A 21,333-nucleotide genomic window follows, 5' to 3' on the forward strand; every position below is an offset into this window, starting at 1 on the left:
AATGGAAATCATAAAACAGTAGCCCTTACCCTGTGCTTTCCCAGGATCACCAAGAAAAGACAAACAGGAAGGCATAGCCAGGTTAACAAGACCTCCTTCCAACTAATCAGCTAAATTTTCTCTTTTTTACCTGTTGAAAAATTAAGTGATATGCTACTTTATCAGAAGTTACCATGATGTGGGAAACAATCTAGAATAATATTTCAATATTAATATCAACAAATTTACTGGATAAAATGATGTAAAAGCCCCAATTATTTCTATCATACACAGAAGGGAATTTTCTTCTGACAAAAGACTCTTCCTAGGGCTCCCTTCATGTCTCTGTTCCTCAGGCTGTAGATGAAGGGGTTCAGCATGGGAGTGACCACCGTGTACATCAGAGACATGACAGTATCTTTCACAGTAGAATTACTAGCTGATGGACATAAGTATAGAATTATGACTGGCCCATAGAACAGCGACACCACAGAGAGGTGGGAGCCACAGGTGGAGAAGGCCTTACGGATACCTTGAGCAGAAGGGACCTTGAAAATGGAGGACACTATCTTTGCATAGGACACAAGAATGAGTAGGAATGGGAAGACAAGGAAGAGTCCTACCACAATAAATATCACCAACTCATTGACATGGGTGTCAGAGCAGGCCAGCTTCAGCATAGCAGACATGTCACAGAAAAAGTGCGGGATTACGTTGTCCACACAAAAAGAGACTTTTGCCATGAGCAGGGTGTGCAACAGGGCATGGAATGTGGTCAGCACCCAGGACAGCACCACCAGGGAGAGACAGAGCTTGGGGCTCATGATGGTGGTGTAGTGCAGGGGGAAGCAGATGGCCACATAGCGGTCATAGGCCATGGCCACAAGGATGAAGTTCCCAAGGTCTCCAAAAAACAGGAAGAAGTATATTTGTGTCAGGCAGCCTGCATAGGGGATGGAGGAGACTTGACTTTGCATGTTCTGTAGCAATTTGGGCATGGTGACAGAGGAAAAGCAGAGGTCAGAGAAGGACAAGTTGCTGAGAAAAATATACATGGGAGTGTGCAGATGGGAGTCCAGGCAAATGAGGGTGATGATGAGGAGATTTCCCAGGACAGTGGTAAGATACATGGCCAGGAACAGGGCATAGAAGATGTTCTGGTACTCTGGCTGTATGGGCAGGCCCAAGAGGAGGAACTCTGAGATGAGAGTTTGGTTTTTTCCCATTATTATTTGTTTCCAATACCTTTAAGAGAAATAAAAAGGCCCTTTAAAAACCCAAGTGAAAATGATCATTTTTTTTCTCATACACAGTGTTTACGTGTTCTACAATAGATGATCCCACCATCACAATAAGTATAACCTTACAAGTGTCTTTAATCTCTATGATCATTTATTACTTTTTCTCATCTTCTTTTGAACATGTTTCAGTAGCCCATTCTTTCCTAAGTACTTATCTGTTAGCTTCTGTCACAAAAGGAGTGTTGGATTTTCTCTTCCCTGCCTGACTGGTCATTCTTCGCAACTGTAATTGGTTTCTCTCTCTCTCTCTCTCTCTCTCTCTCTCTCTCTCTCTCTCTCTCTCTCTTTCTCTCTCATACACACACACACACACACACACACACACACCACTTTTTTTGGGGTAACCTTGATTGATAAAGCTCAGTATGGTTGGGCACAATGGCATGTCTCTGTAATTCATCAGCTCAGGAGGTGAGGCAGGAGGATCACAAGTTCAAAGCCAGCCTCTGCAACTTGGCAAGGTACTAAGCAACCCAGTGAGACCCTGTCTGTACTAAAACATAAAAAATGGGCTGGAGATGTGGTTCAGTGGTTGAGCTCCTCTGGGTTCAATCCCCAGTACCAAACAAACAAATAAAACCCCAATCTGTCTCCAAGACATCAAAAATGCAGAGGAGGAACATTAAAAGATGTGGGGAACTCATTCACTAACTGATATGAATGAGTTCTACTGCTGGGAAGTCCACCCCACTGCTGATGGTGTTTAACAGAACTGCATTAACAGTTTGTACCTTTGGACGACACCATATGTTGGCATCATAAAGGGACAAAACATGAGGAGAAAATCATGTACCTGGTTTCTCAGCCTGTTTCTTACCTTTTGAGTTTGTGGGACTATCTTTGTGTCTAGAAGCTGTGCAGGGATCACAAAACCAGAGATAGCAGCTGCAGACGTTTTCATAGATGATCCACTGAGCTTCCTCTTCTTCGGCCATTAAATCCAATATCCTCACTCTGGGATGCACACAAGAATCATGTAGGGCAATGTTTCTACACTTAACACACATGCAAATTACCTATCATTAAGACATTCGTTCTGGTGCTATAGCTCAGACTCTACACTTTAAATGAACACCCAAGTAGGGGTGTCAATACTGTGATCACTGGACTGCACTTGAGTAGCAAATACACACATTGCCGTTTAACTCAGATTACTGAGCACCTTCAGGTAACTTAACTGGAATCTCTGTGAAGTGGCTTGTGCAAAGCTTTTTAAACCTCCTTAGGTGAATGTAAAATAAAGAAAGGTTAAGAACTGTCACTGCACTGAACCCTGTCTTACAGGCCTGGCATGTCAAAATGCTGTGACCTTTGAGGATTCACTGCACAGTAAGTGACATTAATGAGCAGTGTTATTAATAAAAAGTGTTATAAGGGATGAACTTTAGTCAAAATATTTCTATACTGTGGCAAAGTCTTGGAAGGCAGCTTGATGGAAAAGAGGGAAGTTGTCACACCTGAAAACTTACCTGGCAGAACATCATACAACCTGGCATATTGACAACTTACCCAGGGTGTCTGAGGGTGACTCTGGGGCCCTGACCCAAGATCTTGCTCCCCTTTATTCATTACAAGCATATGAAGTAACGTCCTCTGTAGGCATCACGTGTCTGCCATCCCTTCTCTGCCATTCCTTCTCATGTCTCACCTTCTAGCCATCCATGGGCCCGAGAGGCTTTGCATCCCAGGGGAGTCCAGATTCGGGCCTAACTCATTAGGCACAAAGTAATTATCCAGGATCTCTTCAAGGCAAATTATCAGAGTCCTGGATGGTGACTGATTACAGCCACTGATCACACCCTACTGTACTTTGGGGAAAGGTGGGGATGGAGAGCTCAGGGATGAATGATCAGTCATTGCCCATTTAGGCAATGGACAGGAATCCTGTGCCATTGGAGCCTACATTGGGGACTTGAGGAAAAATAGTTGGATAATCCATAAAAATAAATCAAGTACTAGACTGTGAATCATTTGAAATATCTTAGGAGCATAGCAGTTTATACAAGTGGCATCTGATTGCCCCTTTTTGCATTGCTGTGCAATAAGTAAACCTCACATAATGAAACTTACTTTTTAAGGTTCAAGTGAACCTTCAGGTGAGCATTATATTATGTAGCAAATGCTACATAACAAAGTCTAGGTCATTAACCTCACTTTATCTTACCCTGTGGGCACTCTATCATGATACAGTGTGAAAGGTAGAAGAAGAATAAATATAGTACAATAAGATTTTAGGGGGAGTGACTGGGGTTGTGTCTCATTGGTAGAGTGCTCACCTAGCACATGTGAGGCACTGGGTTGGATCCTCAGCACCACATAAAAAATAATAAAGAAATAAAATAAAGTTATTGTGTCAATATGCAACTAAAAGTAAAAAAATATTTTAGGGAGGGAGGAACAGAGAGAGAAAGATAGAGATCACTAAGAAACTTTTGTTACAGTATATTGTTTCAATTGTTCTAAGTTATGATTAGATATTGTTGTTAATCTTTTCCTGTGCTAATTTACCATGTTTTAATGTTGGCTGTCTGACAAGGGCTCATATATAAAGGCCTAGACTCAGTATTGCAGTATAGGAGTTGCTGTGGTTAAGTGGCAGGAACTTGTGGAAAGTTCTCAGGTCATTGTGGATGATTTGAAATGGATCATGGAATTTCCATTCTAGTTTGAGATACTATTCTTCAGCTGCATGTGCTCTGCCATCCCTATCCCATGAGGTGATCATGCAAGGGCTGACCTGGCCAAGGCTGTACTAGGTCATTTGCCATTCTAACTCCTCAAACTGTGAGCTAAATGAACCTGTTTATAAGTTGACTGTGGTAGATATTTCATTGTACTGGTGGAAAGTTGGTACAGTAGTCTCTTTAATATTTGGTGCTGGAACAATTGGATTTTCATATTAAAAATTTAATTTTAATCTACACCTCACATTCTGTACAACAGTTCACAGAAAATGGATGGTAGATTTTAATGTTTATATGAATGTTGAGGAGATTCCCAATGACATCCTGCTCTGTGGAGCCAGAGATGTCTCAAAGCAAAGGCCATGGTGAGATGGAGCAGGATAGATGTGCAGTGCTTTTACGAGGTAGCTACGGAAGTCAGTTGAGATCACTGCAACACTGATTGGAATAAGTGGCTGAGAAAACTTAGAATAGTGCATTAGAAGTGTGTAGTTCTGAAGGGACATGCTGTTCTGCCAAGGGACATAACCATCCTTTAGGCTATCATTTGACCATTTTCTGTTTCAGATGTGAGCTAATGTGCAAACAGCGGGTTGCTGTTGTGCTTGGGTTAGTTGATATTGATCACCAAGGGGAAACTTTGTTACTCTACACAACTGGAATAGAGAAGGTGGCATCTGAAATCTTGCAGAATTGTTTGGGTACCACTTTACAATTCAAAGTCCATGACAAATATTAATGAAAAGTATAAATCCCAATAAAGGAACACCAATAAAGATTCAGGTCCCTACAATGGAAAGTTGCAATGTGTTACTATGTAAAGATCCTGTAGCAGATGATGGCTAAAGATGAGTGGATGGTGGGAAAGTGAATTATATATGCCAAACCTGGCTTCACATTCAAATACAGGGCCAGAATAATCTTGGCAGTGGGAAGTGACATGACATAGATGGAGGAAGGGACGATGGTCATGCTGGGGCTTCTTAAAGATTTTCATACAAATGAGCCAAATGTGATGCAAAGGTCCATTTTTCAAATCTGCACGAGGAAGGGTTGAACATGTTCAGGTAAGTTTATTTTTTCTTATTCTTGTGATTCTTTATATCTGCATGTGCTTTAATCATAGAAGTCTGATCCTTGTTAAATGCATTTCTTTCTGTCCTAGGGACTGTGGGCAGAAAGATGGGAGAAATAACAGGTTCTGACATCCTTGTAATGTTTCTGAAACATGAATTTCATGGCAGTACTCTACTCAAAGACCACTGTATGATGTATGGATCCCTGTTATCCACAGGATAAAGCCTAGACTCTTAAACTCCTAAGATAGGTTGGGACATTCACAATGTGGTCCCTGATTACTTCATGGTTTCTGCAGCCTTCCACCTTCACCTTCTGAAATGTAGGCTGCAGCTACACAGGTCTCCTGCCCCCTCCACACACAGGCAATGAGAAAGCATCTGTCCTGAGCTGCTCAGCATCTTCACCTTCCCCCAAAGGATGGTCTGGTGTAAACAGAGGCTGTCAGGAGTCACCACTACAGGACTCTGGGAGAATTAGTCTCTGAGAGGTCCTGGCTAATTATTTTGTCTGTAATGAGTTCCTCCAGCCTTGGTACTCCTCTGGGATGCAGAGCTCCTCAGACTTCTGTGTGTAGAAGGGGAAGAATGAGAAGGGATGGTGCAGTTAGGTGAAGACTACAGAGACTGGTACTTCCTGTGTCTCTAATGAATAAAGGGGAAAAGGATCCTGAGTTGGGCCCTGGAGTCACTCTCAGCTACCTGGATGAGTTGGTAGCAGAGTGAATGAACTCTTGTCTGTCTTTCAAATGTGATTGTCTTGAACTCCCAGGTTGTGTGGTGTTCTGCAGAATAATTTTTCAGGTCTGTTAAGTTTCCATCTTTCTGCCTCCCAAGACTTTTTCACATGGTTTTAATACTTTGACTAAAGTTTAACATTTTTATGTTTTATTAATAATAATGTTTATTGCTATAACTTATTGTGCAATAATATCGACAATTCTATCAGTTTGAAATAATAATAGCTCTTTAAGTTTGGGTAGAAAGTTGTAATTTTTAATTCTCCTTCTTCCTCTTCTCCTCTTCCTCCTCTACTCCTCCTCTTTCTTCTTTGCGTTTTTCTTCAGAGATTTAAAAAGCTTTTCACAAACCTCTCTTAGAGATTATTATTCAACTTTATCTGAAGTTGACAGTAATATGTATTTTGATGGCAGTGTATGTACTTGTTACTTATATGCAGTTTATTGACCACAGTATTGCCATTACCTGGATGTTCATTTAATATGTAAAAGTCGAGCAATAGAACCAGAATGAATTTTTTAAAACAAATCCCCAGGTATTTGCATATATATAAGATTTATAAATAGTGCCATATGTGTTTCTTATGTCAGTGCAGGATGTGAATTATGGATTTTACCACAGGAGAAGATCAGAGTTGATTGGGTCAGCAGTGACAATAGCAGGTGATGTCTCCAGTTTGTGATCCCAGCATATACTCCTGACTCAAGAGATCATCCTACTCACTCAGAAGGGACTCAGCATTCTGAGAAACCAGGTGCACAATTTTTCCTATGAGGGACAAGACTTGAGAAACTGCTTCAATAGTCCAGGTGAGATGAGATGCCATTGTAGATAAGGAACTTGGCCTTGTGATAAGAAGTGGATGAAGTAGCAGGAGAACAAAGTGTAGAATATACATGACATGGTATGTTGGAGTTGACAGTAAGAGAAAAGAATGAATGAAACAATTCACGACTTCTGATCTGATGCTGCATTCCTTTTTTAAAATATGAGAGTAGAGGAGGAAGAGAGAGGTACAGAGGAAGTGCAATCTGATGATTTTCATTAGGGACCTGTTGAGCCTAAGGAACCTATGATTCACTGAATGGAAGACAATTGTTATGGGATATAGAAATTTATAGGTTAGGGGCGTCTATACCTGAGTTTTATTTACTGATTATTATTTTTATTTAATTGATTAATTTTTTGAGGTGCTGGGGATTGCATTCAGGCCCTGTGCATGTTGGATGAGCATTTCACCACTGTGCTATATCCCCAGCTTTCATGTCTGAGTTTTAAATACTGATATAAGCCATTGGAGCATGTCAGGTTTATTAGGAGAGTTCCATATAGAGTTATGATAAGATAGGGTTTAGCAAAATCCATGAGGAATATCAACATACAAGTTACTGATAGAACAGGAGCCAATTATGGTTCCCTAGGATTACCAGCCAGGCATGTATGTAAAAAAGTAATGCATTTTGTCTCAGAAACCAATAGGTAAGTGTTTAGGAAAGGATGGAATATTCAAACATGTTACAAAGAAGTTAAGAAAAAGGCATTCATGATTATAGAGATGATGGACAATTGGATTTTAAAGATAATAATTATTGTAATCAAGGTGGGATCAGTTATTGTAGAATGAGTACCAGATGACATATAAGAGAAAAATGTTCATTTATTTGAATTGTTAAGGGACCCAAGTCTTTCTTTTTTAAAATAAGATACAGTAGACAGAGCATGACAGAAAGGAACCAAACTCCCGTCTCAGAATTCCTCCTCCTGGGCCTGCCCATCCAGCCAGAGCACCAGAACCTCTTCTATGCCTTGTTCCTGGCCATGTATCTTACCACCGTCCTGGGGAACCTCATCATCATCACCCTCATTCGCCTGGACTCCCATCTGCACACACCCATGTATTTGCTTCTCGGCAATTTGTCCTTCTCTGACCTCTGCTTTTCCTCTGTGACCATTCCTAAACTGTTGCAGAACATGCAGAGTCAAGTTCCCTCCATCCCCTATGCAGGCTGCCTGACTCAAATGTACTTCTTCCTGTGCTTTGCAGACCTAGAGAGCTTCCTCCTTGTGGCCATGGCTTATGACCGCTATGTGGCCATCTGCTTCCCCCTGCACTACACCACCATCATGAGCCCCAAGCTCTGTCTCTCCCTGGTGGTGCTGTCCTGGGTGCTGACCATGCTCCATGCCCTGTTGCACACTCTGCTTGTGGTCAGATTGTCTTTCTGTTCGGACAACGTGATCCCCCACTTTTTCTGTGAAATATCTGCTTTACTGAAGCTGGCCTGCTCCAACACTCATGTCAATGAATTGGTGATATTTATCATGGGAGGACTTGTTATTGTCACCCCATTTCTACTCATCCTTGGGTCCTATGTACAGATTTTCTCCTCCATCCTCAAGGTTCCTTCTGCTCGTGGTATCCACAAGGCCTTCTCCACCTGTGGCTCCCACCTCTCTGTGGTGTCACTGTTCTATGGGACAATTATTGGTCTCTACTTATGTCCATCAGCTAATAATTCTACTGTGAAAGACACTGTCATGGCTCTGATGTACACGGTGGTCACTCCCATGCTGAACCCTTTCATCTACAGCCTGAGGAATAGAGACATGAAGGGAGCCCTAAGAAGAGTCTTTTGTAAGAAGACAATTCTATTCTCTGTATCATGGTAACTCTTGCAATAGGTACAACAGTTTTGTCCAGTATAAATATTGTGATGTACATTTGAATATTATTGCAGTCCTTTCTTCCCATCCCAAAGTTTTCTGTTCAAATAAAATATCACATCATTTTCCAATGTTAAAAATCTGAAGTGAAAACAAAAGAGCTGAAGTGGAGATGGGTAGTTGATGTAAAGTCTGTTATCAGTAATCTGCCAGGAAGGTTTCCTGCTTGTTAATTCTAGCTGACCCTGGAAGCATAATTTAAATATTTTAATTGAAATTTCTATCTGTTAAATCAATAATTTACCATGTGTTCCTTTTTAAAAAACCATAACTTGTAAAAAAAATTTTAGTTGTTGATTAACACACAGTATCTTTATTTATTTCTATGTGGTGCTGAGGATCAAACCCAGTGCTTCCCACATGCAAAGCAGGTGCTTTACCATTGAGCTACAGCCCCAGCCCCAAAACTATAACTTTTTTTTTAAAGTGATATACTGCTCTTCCAGGTCAATGCCAAGATTCAAACAACTCAGACCAATGCTTGCTCTTCTAAATGGAACTTTTTATACCTGAATAGAAAGTCTTTACTTATCTCTTTCTCAGAAAGTGTTCACATCATTCTAACCTTTTTTTTAAGAGAGAGTAAGAGAGGAGAGAGAGTGAGAGAGAGAGAATTTTTAATATTTATTTTTTAGTTCTCGGCGGACACAACATCTTTGTTGATATGTGGTGCTGAGGATCGAACCCGGGCCGCACGCATGCCAGGCGAATGCACTACCGCTTGAGCCACATCCCCAGCCCCCATTCTAACCTTTATTACTTCTACCTTCTTTCCATGTCTGCATTATTCTTTTGTACCCAATCTGTACTTAAAATAAACTTTCCACTTACTGTGTTATAGCAGTTTAGTTTGTATTTGCTGGAAACGAAGTCCCCTTGAGGCGCTAAGTGCTGTTGAGTCTGTTTTTCTGTGGGGACAAGTGCATGGAGTACTGCATACATGGCATACGTTAAGGGCATCTGAGTGGCAGGCCACTCCCTTTGTGCTAGGCATGTAAGCGGCAGGCTGTTTACCCCGTAGGCACAACCCTGGGCATGAGGCCATGTGTTGTAGTCCCTGTGCTTGCTCCACAGCCCACTCCTCGATTGGTCGCTGCAAGAGCAGTTAGCAGAATTGCATTGATGGCTGCCTGTAATCTGCCTAGCTACTACCTGAGTATATATACATGGTAACTGTGCAATAAAATCAGACCTGCTTCCTGCTTGGTCTCTGGAGGTCTTGGTTAGTGACTCTGCAGCCACACTCTCCTCTACCCTGTTCCATGGACCTCTGCGCTGGATGAGAGAGAGCCCACACACTTTTCAACCTTACTCTTCAAGGATCACTTTTCCCTCCTTGGTTTTACAAGTTATCAATAAACTTTACATTCATGATCTTACTTAACTCTTGTGATGATTCCTTGAAGGAAAGGGAATCTTAATATGGGCCAAAGATTGAAAAATGTGGGATTTGAACATGCCAATGCTCCACTATGTGTCAGTACTGAACCTGTTTAAGATTGCAGGATATTTGATTGTGGGGGTTCTTCTAACCTCTCCCCCACCTCAGAAATAGGATATGCAGCCTCACATTTTCCAATGTGAACTACATGTACATTGTCTGGATTGTTATCATTGGCTCCTGAGTTTTCCTTGTCCCCTGCAAGTGATGACAACCAACTGTATCATTTCAACTTCTCTTAAATGCCACTGACCTCCACATCTCTGCAGCCCAGACCTCCTCCATATCAAAACATAATAGTTTTTATCCTCATTTTTCAATGAATATCTTCACCTGATGATTTCTGAGTCACAGAAATTTGAGCTCCATTCTCTACTCACATATATTCTTTATCCTACATTCTGTTTCTTGATTCACATAACTTCTATGTAGTTACCCAGAAACAAAATAAAATATTGATACATACTTTTACATAAATGTACCTTGAGCTGGGAACAAAAGTGACCAAATTATATTATGCATACATAGCAATGAATCTCACTATTCTATATAATTTAATGCACCTATAAAATAAATGAAAAAACATACATGTACCTTGAAAACAATATGTTAATTGAAATAAGACAGCTGTAAAGACCATATATTGTATAATTCTATTCATATGAAATATTAAGTCTAGGAAAATCATAAAGATAGAATGTTGTTGCAAATTGCTGAGTATTGGTACATATGGAGAAATAAAGAGTAGTTATTAATTGGGGTAATGATTAGGTTTTAAAGTTGTGATGAAGGATGCATCAATCTGGGAAAATACACAAAAATAACTATTTAAATGTACACTTTAAATCACTGAATGAAATAGTATGTATAGTATATGTTAAAAATTTGTGAATAATGTTTTTATAGTTAGAAAATTGGTATACAAGTTACATATTAAATGTTTTTGCATCAATGTTAAATTTCTGGGTCTAATCATGCATGATACAATAACATTGTATAAAATTGCTCTTGTTTGTAGGAGATTCTGAAATCTGGACTAGTTAGTGGTAAGTGTCTTTGTGTCAAAAATTATCAGTAATTGATAAAAGGGTGAGAGATATGTGGAGAGAAATGAGAGAGAAAGGGAAGAACAAAAGAATGGATTGAAACAGATGTGATTCTGCAATCTGTATACGGGGTAAAAATGGGAGTTCATAATCCACTTGAATCAAATGTATGAAATATGATATATCAAGAGCTTTGTAATGTTTTGAACAACTAATAATAATAATAATAATAAGAAAAAGAATGGATTGAGGCGAAGAGATAGACATGATATGAACAAATGAAAATGGCCTGAGGATTTTATAGAGTATTAGAAATAAACACTAATTTGACATTGAGCTAATAACCTTTGCTTTGAATGTCACAGGTTTAAGTTCAGTCATACATACACCTCACTTCTTCAGTGATAATATTTATAGAAACATAATATTTTAAATTCTGTTTTCACTTGAGTTAATAAAAGGATAATTATCATCTTAGTTTTTATCAATTGGAGTGTAAAAATTTAAAACCTCCTGAAAAAATTATTGGTCTAAATGGAGAAAAAAAAGGAACAAAAATAATATCCCAAGGTATAATAGTAGAAAATACTCTTGAAATGAAGAAAGATAGAAAGATAGAATTTTAAATATAGTTTGAAATGATTGAACTGGAGGTTTGGAGGAATAATTCTATAAGCATCAAGGAGGAGATGATATGTGAGAGGTGAAGGAAAGATGGAGTAGACAATCTTCACAAAGATTATTCCACAGGTGGTTTGGAAAATGATATTTCAATGGCAAAGCATATCCACAAAATTTCTTATCTAGTGAATTTACCCTTTAGGTGTAAACACATATACAAAAGAACCGTCTAAAATACATGAGAATATAATAAATATAGCATCCATGAACCATTTCTTTTTCAAATCTACCAAAAAGTTAATCAAAATAAAAATTCAAAACTAAAAAGTCATAATCCTAGAAGAATGGTAGGATGAATTTTGTCTAACATCAGTAACAATGTAAGAAAAAGTATGTTATGGCAAGAAATGAAGAGAGCATTTATAGCAAAGTTGATTTTAAGGTTAATAGCAGTAAATAGCAAAATATCTTGTAGAAAAAAGTTGGTCTCATAGAATAGAAGTTGGGTAGCAGGAATATTTTCTAATGTTGTGTAACACAGTAGGATGACTAAAACAATTAATCATACATTTCAAAATGGCTGGTAGAGCAAATATTGAATGTTCCCAACACAAAGAAATGATAAATGCTTGAGGTAAAGGTTATGTCAATTATCATTATCTAAAATTATTCATTTTATGGTCAATGCACGTACTGAAACATCACACTGTCATGTATTCCATATGTATGCACAATGATCATGCAACAAATTAAAGTTCATTTGTGGGCCAAGCCAAGTGATAAAAGAAAATGTACCTATGAGAAATCATTGGAAAAAATAATGTGAATGTTGAAAACTTTGAGGTAGGAATAGTTAAGTAGGAGACACATAGATCAGTGGAAGAAAATAGAGTCTCAATTGACTTTAGGAAAAGGAGGAAGGGAAATTGAATTTGTTCTCCTTGCATATTACATGATCTTATATATAGAAGACCCCCAAAATTCCACCAAAAAACCCCTACTAGAACTAGTAAATAAATTTAGCAAGTTACAAGATACAGAATCATCAAATAAACATCAGTAGCATTGTATGCAAATAGTGAATTATATAAATTAGAAATCAAGGAAACAATACTATTTATAATAGCCAAAAATGATTAAGTAAAAGACCTATGAATAAATATAACCCAAAATGTGAACTATTTCTATATAAAAATCATAAAACAATTTATGAAAATTGATAAAAGAAATTGAAGATGACATACAAAAAGTGTGATGGTATACCCTGTTCATGCATTGGAATAACTGATATTGTTAAAATGTCCATCTTGCCCCAAGAGATCTATGGATTTAGTGCAATCCCTATCAAAATATCAATGACATGGGGCTGGGGTTGTGGCTCAGTGGTAGAGCACTCACCTAGCATGTGTGATGCCCTGGGTTTGATCCTCAGCACCACAGAAAAACAAATAAATAAAATAAAGGTATTATGTTCAACTATAACTAAAAAATAAATATTAAAAAATCAATGATATTCTTCACATAACTAGAAAAAGTAGTTTTAGGTTTTATATGAGAACAAAAACCCGTAATAGTCAAAGCTATCCTGAGCAAAAAGAAAATAACAGGAGGTATTGCATGACCTGAAAGTTGTAATTAAAATAGCATGGTATTGGCATAGAAACATACATAAATCAACAATACAAAGAGAACCTGGAAGCAAACTCATGCATCTACAACCAACTGATTTTTGATACAAGTCCTAAGAAAACATTGGAGGACCGACAGTGTTTTCAATAAATAGTGCGAGGAAAATTGAATATCCACCTAGATCTCTCTCTCTCTCTCTCTCTCTCTCTCTCTCTCTCTCTCTCTCTCTCTCTCTCTCCTCTCTCTCTCTCCTATCTCTTTACACTCTATCTAGTAAAAACCAACTCAAAACACATTAATAACTTAAAAATAAAAATGAAGCAACTAGAAACAACAGAGAGGAAATGCTTTAGAACATTGGAATGGGCAAGGAATTTTTGCACAAGATCCCCAAAGCACACGAAACAAAAGCAAAAATAAACAAATGGGATTACTTCAAACCAAAAAATTTCTACACTGCAAATAAAAGAATAAAGAGTTAAGAAACAGGCAACACAATGGAAGAAAATATTTGCAAAGTATACTTCTGACAATATTTTTATATACAGAGTATATAAGGAATAAAAAACTTCAATAGCAAAAAACCAAAAACCTGACTGAAAAGGGGGCAATAGAGCTAAACAGACATTTCTCAAAAGAAGACATACCAACATTTGAAAAAATGCTCAACATCACTTATCACCAAGAAAATGCATATCAAAAGCACAATTAGACATCACCTTACTCCAGTAAAAATGGCTACTATCAAAGAACATAACAAGTGCTGGGTGGCAAGGATGTGAAGTAAAGGGAATCCTTGCTCACTGTGGAGGGGAATGTAAATTAGTATAGCTGATATGGAAAAAAATGTTAAAGTTCCTAAATAATTAAAACTAGAACCACCATATTCAGCAATCCCACTCCTGGGTATAGATCTAAGGAAATGAAGTCAGTATGATGAAAAGACATCTGAACTCCCATGTTCCTTGCAGTTCTATTCATAACAGCTAAGAGATGAAAACAACCTTAGGGTCCACCAGGTGATGAATGGGTAAAGAAACTGTAGCATATATACATAATGGAATACAATTCAGACATGAAAGTCCCCTGATCCTTGTAACCCTGCCCCTTTTGGCCTTTTTTTGGATAGAACTTTCTAAAGAACAAGAGTCCCCCAATAAAAGCCCACTTCCAAATGTGCTAACTTTCTCTTGCTCTCCTCTTTGGGGAGCCCAAGGCTGAGAGTTGAGAAGCTATCCTGAAGCTTGTGTAAAGGTAATTTGTGTCTGGGTTTTATTTGGTGTCCCTGAAAATTACAAGTGACCTGAAGTTCAGCTGCCCGTGCAGATCGGGGGCGGCACCCAAAGCCCCCCAAATCATCATAATCTACTTTTGTGAATACACCCCCCACCACTTACACACAGAAGTGGTTTCTCAGGTAACCACATGGGAGGTTGATATCGTTAATCATTGTATGAGGAAAAGGAAAAGGAGAACACTTGTTTGGAACCTAGAGTTTGAGGTTGTGCATTGTGCTAGTTTTTTTTTTTTTTTTTTTTGTCTGTGACCCAAACAAGAAAAACTGTGACTTAATAAGAAAAACTTAGAGGAGGAAAAGTTTATTTTAGCTCACTGTTTTCTAGATTCAGTCCTTGGTTGGCCAACTCCATTGTTTTGGGGCCCAGGGTGACAGTCCCTGGCCAGGTTAATAAAGCTCTCATTGATTCGAACTTGAACTTAAGAGTGTTTTCTGAACATAACAATCAAGTCTTGTCTGGTGAATACCTTACTGTGTTATCATTGGTCTTAAGACAAAGGCAAAGTCACTTTCAAGGGACAAATTGTACTTCATCATTTGACCTGTATCTACCCCCACTGTCTCCTCTGTTCCCACCGTGACCCTTGCATCTCACTCTCCAGCAATGCTGGACCTAAGGTTGCAAATTATTGTCTCTAGCATGTTAGACTCAGTGTTCCCCCAGCCTATCACTTTTTCCCTTCTGCTTCCTCTTTGCCTGGCCCATCCTGATTTATCCTTCAGGGATGTTATATGGCACTTGCTAACACAAACCTTGCTCTTTTCCCCAGATCAGGTGAGTCCTGCTGCAGGTCCCACAGCCTCCTGCACTCATGTCACACCACTTGATGTTCTGATCACTGGTGGGTAGCTGACTTCCCACCAGATTGTAAACTCCATGCAGGAAACTCCATGTCTGCCTCACACCTGCAGCAGGGCAGCCCCTGGCATGGTGTCTGATGAGGCCAAGGCTTCTTCAGTATTTATTGGCTGTCCTTCAGGCTAAGACAGATTCCTTCAACTTTAAAGGCAACAAAGTCCCGTTAAGTTAGAATTACTCTCCTGCTAAATCTTCCCAGAATTAGAATTCACTAGACTTACGCATTTAGCCCTAAATTTTGACATTCTAGTACCAAGGTCACACATGTAATTTTGTATTTACAAAAAATATTAGGGTACATGGAATGTGCTATTCTTTTCAGTGATACCAGTGACTCAAAACAAACATCCTTCTATTTTAATCCATATGATTCCATTGATGTGGGAAAAATAAATATGATGAACATTTTGTAAGGTATCAGGGGAAAGGTGCATTTTTTAAGACTTTGCTTCAATTCTTCTACAGATGTTCACGCCATAAGTGATGGTTAATTGTTATGTATCAAATTGGCTAGACCCTGATACCAAAAAACAGTTCTAAATGTTGCTGCAAAGGTATTTTATGAGATGGACATCATCACCCTAGGTACATGTGTGACTGCACATATGGTGTGACGCTACATCATGTACAACCACAGAAATGTAAAGTTGTGCTGCAATTGTGTACAATGAATCAAAATTTATTATTCTGTCATATATACCTAATTAAAATAAATTAATTAATTTTAAAAATACATTTAAAATTTTAAAAAGTATTAAAATTTAAACCGTTAGACCTTGAGTAAAGTAGATTACCCTCTGTTTTAGGCAGCTTTTTTGCTGCTGTGACTAAAGGACCTGATAACACAATTGTAGAGGAGGAAAAGTTTATTTAGGTGCTCAGTTTCGGAGGTTTAAGTCCACAGGAGGCCAGCTCCTCAAGCTTGAGGCCATTCCTCAAGGCTTGAAGTGAGGTTGAACATTATGGCATAAGAGTGTGGCAGAGGGAAGCAGCTCACATGGTGATCAGAAAGCAGAGAGAGAGAGAGAGAGAGAGAGAGAGGTCTTCACTTGCCAGATACAAATATATATCCAAAGCCACATCCCAATGCCCATCTCCTCCAGCCACACCCTACCATTTCAGTTACCACTCAATTAATCCCTCAAGGGATGAATTCACTGATTGGGTTAAGGCTTTTGTAACACAATGATTTCTTCTCTGAACCTTCTTGCATTGTCTCACATGTGAGCTTTTGGGGGACACCTCACACTCAAACTATAATACCCTCCCTAATGTAATGAGCCTTGTACAGTCATTTGAAGGACTTAACAGAAAAATTTTGAGTCTCTAAAGACATAAATTTCTTCCTCCAGAATATTCTGGACTCAAGACTATAACATTCTCCTCTTTCCAGGGATCCCAGTAGGTGGGCCTGCCCTGCAGATATCAGACTTATTAGTATCCAGGACCATGTGCAATATATCTTTAAAATGAATCCCCCACCCAAACACACACACTTCTGTTTTCTTCTGCACAACCCAAACTGTTAAATAAAACAGAGGAGGCGCATTAAGAGATGTAGGAAGCTCATACCTGAGCTCAGATTGCTGGAACCTTCACTCTGCTGATGGCGTTTAATACAGCTACACCAACAGTTTTTATATGTGGACAAAAGAAAATATCCTCTGAACAAACACTTGCACACTGAGCAACACAACCATAGAAGGCACTACCAGCAGTCACACCGCCTCTGGGAGGGAAGGAAACCCAACCTGACTTCCAAAGGCTCAGATCTCAGCATAGGTCCCAGGTCTAACTGTGCTTTAAAGTCTGAAATTTCCCGTAATTTTCTTATTTCATAAACACCCTTTCTCTTTATATATAGCTATATGCCCCCATATATATATATATATATATATATATATATATATATATATATGTGTGTGTGTGTGTGTGTGTGTGTATGTATATACATACACACACACACAACTTTTTTTTCCTTCTCAAAAATAAAATAGCCATCCCAATCAAGGGAGACTATCAGCAGCATTCAGTGGCTGCAGCAGGAGCCATGCCTTCTTTTAAGGTCAGAGACATGCAGGACAAAGGGAATAATATGCAGCAGGGACAGGGGGAGATTTTTCTTTTTAAGGGAGGAAAGTGATAAGACTGAGCATGAGGCAGCAGATAAACAGGCTTTTTGTGGCTTAAAAAATTGTGGTTAGCTCATGTTGTTTCTGTAGTTCTGAAGATGATGCACAGGGTTTATGACAAGGGATTAGCATTGCTCTGGGATGAGACATTATGGACTCATCCTTGGTAAAGGAGGAAAATTCTGAGGCTACATGAAGCTTGGGCTGGAACTGACTCAAGAGGGACTTGGGAAAGCAGAGGACAGCAAATAAACAGTCATTCAGAGGCTGGATGAGGACACCAGTTCTGTTTTTGAGAAATGGCAAGTCCTTCTCCTTTTGCATTGGAGCGTCTCTGTGGTCCTGGCTACTTGCTGGAATCATCTGGCTAATTTATTTTAAGCTTGACCCTGAACAGGAGCCAGTACAAATATTCAGAGTCAGGAATCTGATCCTCCCTGTCAAAAACCCTGATATTACTTCTTGGGAAGTCAAAGTCCAGGAAGCCAGATGGGTAGGAGGTATGTGACCCTCACCCTATGCTCCAAGTGAGGGCTCCCCTGGCCTTGTCTCCCACACTGTTGATGTCCACCTCCTGGCAGAAGCAAGCCAGCAGCAGAGCTTCATGCAAACACATCCTGCTAGCATCTCTCTGCAACAAAAGGCACTGAGGTCAATGGGGAGCCATGCCCACAGGTTCACTGAGCACATGCCTGGCCAGCTTCACAACAGCAAGGACTCCAAGTTGGCCCAGTTGGAGGATCTCCCTCTGTAATCAATACCACACCTCTGGCAGCACCTGGAGACCCAAGAGTTCCAGGGGGAGGAAGGAGGCCGTGCTGGAGGCCCAGGGGGAACCTAAGGCAGCCAGGCCCTTCTCTGCTGATGACGGAGGCAAGGCTCTAGACAACTTAGTATTTAATTTGAATAAAGAGTACAAAAATCCAACGTCATCCAAATATTATGAAGATTAAAATCTCACCATTTGATTTTATAAATCCTGAAGGAAAAAAATAAGCTTGAAATAGTAAGCTACAAAAATAACGTTGAAACTACTCTTTAGCTTTGAAGACCCTTTTATTGACTTTGGCAAGTTTTATGCCAAATGCAATGCTAGTAGTATTCACATTGTATGTTTTATCATTTTACATGTTTTTGTGTTTGGGATTAGACCCAGAGCTGCATGCATGCTGGGTAGTAAACCACCAATGAGCTATACCTCAGCGCCTAACTTTTTTCTTCCCACTGAGTCAACACAGTTTATTACTGACCTGCACTTTCACTTTCACACAGACTATTTTAAAGAGATATAACAACTGAAGGAGAGAGGGGGGACAGGTACCTCTCAGGAGCTAAGACCCCTAGAACAGCTTTCCTGGAACAGGGCAGGGTAAGGAGCATTAATTAGGCCGCCAATCTCCAGGCACTAGCTCTCCACCTGCACGCTCACAGCAAGCCAGCAGCTCCTCACACAGGAATACACACACACACACGCACACACACACACACTTAATAAAAATAGTATATCATTTTCACAAGGAATGAAAACTTGTCTGGAATATGTACAGCAGATGGCCTGGGGTGTACAGTGCTATGCTGGGACCCCCAGGGATGAGACAGGACAAGGCTGGAGTAGAGGGAGGACTGAAGGGCTCTTGGCCAGGCCACTTTGACCTTGGCAGCCTGGATGCCCAGGATGGACAGTAGGGCAATATCTACCTGGTCAGGCAACACAGGCCCTTCCAGTCAACCCCCACCCACTGGCCTGTGCCCTAAGGTCTCCTTCCCACCATTCCTTCCTGAGGTAGGGAAGACCCCAGGGCTCCTCCTGCTGTTCTCTATATTCCCCATTACATCTGGGGGAGTCCCCTGAACCCCTGTACTCAATGGACAGTAGCCCAGTGCAACGATGCCACAGGATGATCTTGTAGGAAGTGAGGCAGCTGAGGCCATAAATAGCTCTGAGGCAACTGTCTTGGGCCCAGATGGTCCCTCGGTCATGGTCATGGGAGCCAGGAGAGAGGAGGGAAAGGGACTAGCGGGGGGTGTTAAACTACAAGGGCCACCCTAGGTTTAGCATGGGGGTACTTCCTGCAGCAATAGCACCCTCCCTCCTAATTAGGACTGGCTTCTAGCCAGAGGCCTTTGGAAAATATTCACACTAGGAGTGGGGACTTGGTCCAGGCCAGAGGTGAGGAGGAAGTCCTGATCCTTGCTTCTTTATCCCAAGCAGCCTCTATTCCTAATTAGTCAAAAGTGGCCTCTAAATGGTTCCTGGGGGTAGAGATGGAAGGAATAGGTCCAGATGGGATGGAAAATGATGATGAACTCTGAGGTTACAAACATTAAAAAAAAGGCAATATAGTCTTTTTCTAGGGAAGTGGGTCAAAAACTGTTCTAGCTTCTAAGAAAGCAGTCTTAGAGGCTAAGGGGCAGTAAGGATTCTACCAACCAGGTAGGGCCCTTCTGCTCCTAGCTGCCCCTACCCGCTGCCAGCCTTCATAGGACAGATTTTAGGGAAAATGTGTAGACTTCAAGGCCAAGAGAACTGAGGTATGCAGGAAGGTGGCTGTCATAGAAGCCTGGTAGATCTAGAAAACTAACTGCAGGGACCCAGGTATAGGCCCAAGCCAGTGATGGATGGTGGGTGTGGCCTGCATGTAATGGTTCTCCTGGTGGCCATGCTGGTTGGACACAGGGATGTGGTGGGGCGGGGTGGAGTGGGAGGGAGGGTGAGTGGGTGGTCAGTGTCTGGTCATTTCCAACTGAACAGCCAGACCCACAGAATCATGCCAGCCACAGTCATGCCCATCAGGAAACAATGGTTGAAGCACTCCTGACCCTTCTAGCTCTTCACTGCCACATTATTCCCATAGAGTTCCACAAAATGTCCCAGCCGCCATTCTCCTGGATCCAAGTCTCTAGGTGATCATTCAGGTAAATGGCCATCCAACTTGCGATCTGACTCACCAATACCTGCATCTCCTTGTCTATGCATTCCACACACTATGTTCCCTGAAGGACAAAAAAGCCACAATGTGACCCCAGTTTACCTCATCCTGGAAGAGTTAATTCACTACCTGTTCAAAGCTCTGATGTCCCCAGAGTGATGTGGAGCTGGGACATCACGTCACTGAATGCCTTCCACCACCATAGTTCAAACTTATCACCTGCCTCCCTTAGTGCTTGCTTCACTCCTGCCATGGGGTCACCTCAGGGGCATCCAAACTCCTGTTGGGGCCAGTGGCTCCACTCACCATGGGGCTGTCCATCAGATGCCAGGATGGATTTCCATTGATGGCAATGGTGGGCTCCGCCTCTGATTCAGTCCCTTCTGGGGCTTCAATCTTATTCTCTTCCACATCACTAAACTGACTCCAGCTGTATTCTTTCTGGGAAAGCTTGTAGGACAGAAAGTCAATCACTAGCTCCTGGTTGCTCTGAGCCACTTTAAAGATAGAGATTGGCTCAATCAGTCCAGTGTCCAAAACATCTGCTCACTCACTGTGTCTGATCTCTGCTTAATGATTCTCTTCTAAGATTCAAAGCCAAGATAAAGTTCTGAGAGGACGGGCTGTTCTTTGTTGAATTCCTCGTCCAGACTCTACTCCACAGTGCCCGCCCACTGCTCTGGGTCTGCCCCTGTGCTGCCACCTATCAGTTGCACAGCATGTCCTCTCCAAGATGGAGGAGGCATGTAAGGTTGCCACCGCCAACGCACTATGTTCCCCCTAGACATGTTTCTCTGCAATGCTTTCTGGCTTTCTCTTGCAGCCTGATTTCTGAACTCAACAGGAGACTTTAAAAATGGTAAATGGCTAGTT

The 21,333-nt window shown here is 40.6% G+C and overlaps 2 protein-coding genes and 1 pseudogene across 3 annotated transcripts; 1 reads left to right on the forward strand and 2 right to left on the reverse strand.

Moving 5' to 3' along the window:
• Positions 1-263: 263 nt before the first annotated feature.
• LOC308636407 (olfactory receptor 1) lies at positions 264-1,205 on the reverse strand (the record flags this gene model as incomplete). Its single annotated transcript, XM_081271816.1, has 1 exon — positions 264-1,205. One exon carries the CDS (start codon positions 1,203-1,205, stop codon positions 264-266), a length of 942 nt encoding a protein of 313 aa, XP_081127942.1.
• A 6,295-nt stretch (positions 1,206-7,500) lies between these two features.
• Positions 7,501-8,451, forward strand: LOC308636455 (olfactory receptor-like protein DTMT; the record flags this gene model as incomplete). Its single annotated transcript, XM_081271955.1, has 1 exon — positions 7,501-8,451. The coding sequence occupies one exon, from the start codon at positions 7,501-7,503 to the stop codon at positions 8,449-8,451; it is 951 nt and encodes a 316-aa protein (XP_081128081.1).
• An 11,813-nt stretch (positions 8,452-20,264) lies between these two features.
• LOC308635465 (bcl-2-like protein 1) lies at positions 20,265-21,248 on the reverse strand (annotated as a pseudogene). The gene is made up of 2 exons: positions 21,164-21,248; positions 20,265-20,957 (listed from the first exon to the last, which is right to left on the reverse strand). The product of its transcript is annotated as a bcl-2-like protein 1 (transcript).
• Positions 21,249-21,333: the final 85 nt, after the last annotated feature.

Source organism: Spermophilus citellus, assembly GCF_964194105.1.
Source record: "Spermophilus citellus genome assembly, chromosome: 17".
Lineage (NCBI taxonomy): Eukaryota > Metazoa > Chordata > Mammalia > Rodentia > Sciuridae > Spermophilus > Spermophilus citellus.